The 4,111-nt window shown below is 43.0% G+C and overlaps 1 protein-coding gene across 1 annotated transcript in view; it reads left to right on the top strand.

Moving 5' to 3' along the window:
- The window catches only part of FEZ1 (fasciculation and elongation protein zeta 1), a 38,906-nt gene extending 34,795 nt beyond the window's left edge, over window positions 1-4,111 (top strand). Inside the window, exons 8-9 of the mRNA XM_040483443.1 lie at window positions 758-823; window positions 3,744-4,111. Coding sequence (XP_040339377.1) covers window positions 758-823; window positions 3,744-3,760 — 83 coding nt within the window. The 3' untranslated portion in view covers window positions 3,761-4,111. The remainder of the gene's footprint in view (window positions 1-757; window positions 824-3,743) is intronic.

Genomic DNA, 4,111 nt, shown 5'->3' with positions numbered 1-4,111 from the left:
AAAAAAAAAAAAAAAAAAAAACAAAAAAAAAGAGAAAGTTTTACCTAGTGTAATGACAGAAAATACTATTGTAAAAAATCTCTAAAAAGCTTTTATTTGTTCATAACTTCCCTATTGTGTGCCTTATACTTGTGAAAATCGTGAAGTGTCTCGATGAGAACTTTAAGAGCTCCCTGAGGGTCCATAATTCCTTTGCATTTCCACAAATTCTAGCACTGTACCGGGCATGACATAGAAAATAAGTATTTGTGAAAGTAAGTTCATTTGTTGTTAATAAATTGGAATAATAATTTATTATTATCGTAATTAAGGAAATTTTTCTAATATCTGTTTACACGGATAGAACGTCTTTAAAGAATTTTATTGGTGATTTGATAATGGGGATGACTGTTATTCTTGACATTAGATTGCATCTGAAGGTGGGTTCTTTTTTAATTGCTTTATGTTTATGCTTATTAAAGATATATACTTAGGAAATAATGTGGAGATGATAGATGGGGGGAAAAAACCCACATATAAGATAAAAGAAAATAAAATCACTGACAGGCCACTCTGACTCTTTGGATGTATTCTCTCCTCTGTCAGTATGTTGAGTGCTGATTCTTGACAGAAGCTTCTAGGCTTTTGCTCAATACTCAATGAATGTCTGGTTTCCTTGAATCATTTCTCACTTGGGGTTGTTGGACTGTCTGGCCACAGAAGTGAGCTTCATGCCCTGATGGCATCTCGACTCATCTCTCTCTCTCTCCTTCCCCAGTTCTCTTTGCCATGAAGGAGGATAATGAGAAGGTGCCCACTTTGCTAACGGACTACATTTTAAAAGGTAAGAGCTGTCCCCAGGCCTCCTAGAGCAGGGCCTTCCCAGGTCCCCTCCCCCAGGCCTCCCACTGAAGGCCTGGAGTCCTCTCTGCAGCCTTCCCAGAGTGACCCTTCCTGCCCAGACCTCACAGGGCCAGGGGCCGCCGGAGAACGATTGTGAGGCCCTGGCAGGGACAGGATTTTGTCTTTGCATGTTGCCAGGAGGCCGGAGAAGGAGATGCCTTTGCCTTGGAGTCACCAGGGCGACTCCACATTAGGGCAGCCAAACCATCACAAGACTGAAAGTTCTGTGGAGTTCGGGCTATTTCTTTGGGAAAAACAGAGCCGGGGGTACCTTTACTAGGTTTCAGCTGTTCGAAGTCATGATTAGCTACATCCTTTCCTAACTTTTGTCTTATCTTTTATTAAGGAAGCTTTTAACACATATAAGAGTGACTGGTATAATGAACTCTCATGTTCTCAACATCCTGTTTCAGTAATTGTTGACTCATGGCTAATCTTTTTTCATTTATACCCCTACCCAGCTTCTCCTCTCCATATTATTTCGAAGCAAATCCTAATCATCATTTTTTAAATCTATAAATATTTCAGTGTACATTTCTAAAACATAAGGACTCTTAAAATTTTTTTTTATGTTTATTCTTGAGAGAGAGAGAGCGAGAGAGCGAGAGCGCGTGTGCTTGTGCGTGAGTGGGGGAGGGGCAGAGAGAGGGAGACAGAGAATCTGAAGCAGGCTCCAGGCTCTGAGCTGCCAGCATAGAAACCAACTCGGGGCTCGAACTCACAAACTGTAAGATCATGACCTGAGCCAAAGTTGGACACTCAACTGACTGAGCCACACGGGTGCTCCTAAAACATAAGGACTCTTAAAAAACATGACCACAAGGGGTTCCTGGGTGGTTTAGTTGGTTGAGTATCTGACTCTTGATTTCGGCTTAGGTCATGGTCTCATGGTTTGTGGATCAAGCCCCCCCACGTCAGGCTCTATGCTGACAGAATCCCTGCTAGGGATTCCCTCTGTCTCCCTCTCTCTCTGCCCCTCCCCTGTGTGTGTTCTCTTTCTCTCTCTCAAAATAAAATAAACTTAAAAAAACCATAACCACAATATTGTTATCATAATTATAAAAATACAAACTGTCTTAAAATCATTGACTACCCACTTAGTGCTCAGATTTCCCTGTAATATTTTTGTTCAGTCTGTTTGAATCAGGACCTAACAAGAGTCCATACACTGCCATTGGATAATATGTGTCTTAAGTCTCTTTTAATATATATAGATTCCTCTTTCTTTCCTCTTGTTCCTTGAAGTTTATTTCTTGGAGAAACCACATGATTTGCCCCCTACAATTTCCTCGTTTTGGCTTCTGCTAGTTAGTTGTGTCCCCATGGTTTAATTTAATAAATTATTTTTTGTTTTTAATAATTTTAAAATATTTTAATAATCATTTCTTTCATTTTTTGTATTTCCTGTTCAACTGGTAGAGCTAGAGGCTTGATCAGACTCAGTTTTAAAAAAATTTTAAAGTTTATTTATTTATTTTGAAAGAGAGAGAGAGAGAGAGAGTATTCACATATGCTCTTGAGCCAGCGGGGGAGGGGCAGAGAGGGAAGGAGAGACAGAATCCCAAGCAGGCTCCATGCTGTCAGGACAGAGCCTGACGTGGGGCTTGATTTCACGACCATGAGATTAACAATCAAGAGTTGGATGCTTAGCGGACTTAACCCAGGCACCCCTCATATTTTTTGATAACTGCTACAGTATCAGTGGTTGTCAACTTCTGTTAAGAGACACATATTCTCTGGTTGTCTTTCCTTTTGTGATGTTAATACCTGTATTAGCTTGCTCAGGCTGCTAAAACAAAATACTTAGCTTAAACAATAGAAATTTATTATCTCTCAGTTTTAGAGGCTAGAAGTCCACGGTCAGAGTGCCGGCAAATCCAGTTGCTAGCAAGGGCTCTCTTCTTGGCTTGTTGACAGCCACCTTCTCTCCATGTCCTCACGTGGCCTCTCTTCTGTGGGTGTGAAGAGAGTGTGCTGGAGCTCTCTGGTGTCTCTTATAAGGACACTAATCCTATCGGATCAGAGCCCCATCCGATGACTCATTTAACCCCATTTCCTTAGAGGCTCCATCTCCAAATACAGCTGCACTGAGGGTTAAGTCTTCGACATGTGATTATTTGGAGAAACCCGAACATTCAGGCCGTAACGGTGTCCATTGATGGTCATCATTGTCCAGATTCTTGACTTCGTTAGGCTTTGCTCCATATGCACACACAGTGTTGGGGATAGTTTCCATAGGCTTCTGGATCTCAGTTAAGAACCTCTGAGTTATATTGTTTCCATAAGGATCAGAAAGATTAGTCTTAAGTTTCTGTAGGAGGACTTCAGGCTAAACCTTGGGAAGAACTTCTAACTCTTAAAGGCTTTAAAAGCAAATTTCTCAAAGGAGGTTTGTAGAAATGGGTTCTGTACGTCTGGGAGCCTGAGGGCTAGACCCGTTTCCCCACCGTGATCCACAGAAATGTCAGTGAATTCATAAAACTAGTTAACATTTACTGAGCACTTTCTGTTTGCTTCTGAACAACCCTGTGGGGTGGGCAGAGGCACAGTCTATTGTACATATCAGGAAGGAAGCACAGATAGGTGAAGAGATTTCCCTGAGGTCGGAGAATTAGCAAAGTCCACATGTGGGTTTTGAACCCAGGCAGACGAGCACCGGAGACTTACATCATTACACCAAAGGAATACCTACCACGGTCTCTTCTTCTGGAAGGAAGACACGTGATCGCGGTTATTCCCAGGTTCCTAAGGGGCAGTTCGGTGCTCAGGACATGAGTGCCTTTTGGCCAGGACCACCCTGTGCTGGGAGGTCCTGACCCACGCTGTGCTTTGACCTCTCTCCTCTCCCCTTCTCTTTTCAGTGCTCTGTCCCACCTAACCTTGCCCCTGGGGGCAGCCTTGCTGCGGAGGTCACTGAGCAAGAGACATTCCATCACAGGGACTGCATGACACTACGTAACCTCCGACGTGTATTTAAACGTGTATAGCTTAACCCGGATTAAACATGAGCAAGCGCGCGGGGTCCTTTGCTGTTGGTTTCTAGTCCTAGTGACCATTGGATGCATGACCGAGGGGCAGGGCTGCTGAGACGCCTCTCCGCCCACGTTGCCTCCAACGTGGAGAGGCAGGCGCTCTCACTGCTCACTTATGTAGTCTGGCTCCAGCCCTCGAAAACAGCTTACATTCTAAGACTAATTTTGAAATAAACCTTCATTTAATTAATATTCTT

This window comes from Herpailurus yagouaroundi, unplaced genomic scaffold (genome assembly GCF_014898765.1).
Source record: "Herpailurus yagouaroundi ecotype Mexico unplaced genomic scaffold, PumYag 161, whole genome shotgun sequence".
Classification (NCBI taxonomy): domain Eukaryota; kingdom Metazoa; phylum Chordata; class Mammalia; order Carnivora; family Felidae; genus Herpailurus; species Herpailurus yagouaroundi.
The sequence above is the reverse complement of the archived record's forward strand: the minus strand, read 5'-3'. Positions and strand labels throughout refer to the sequence as shown.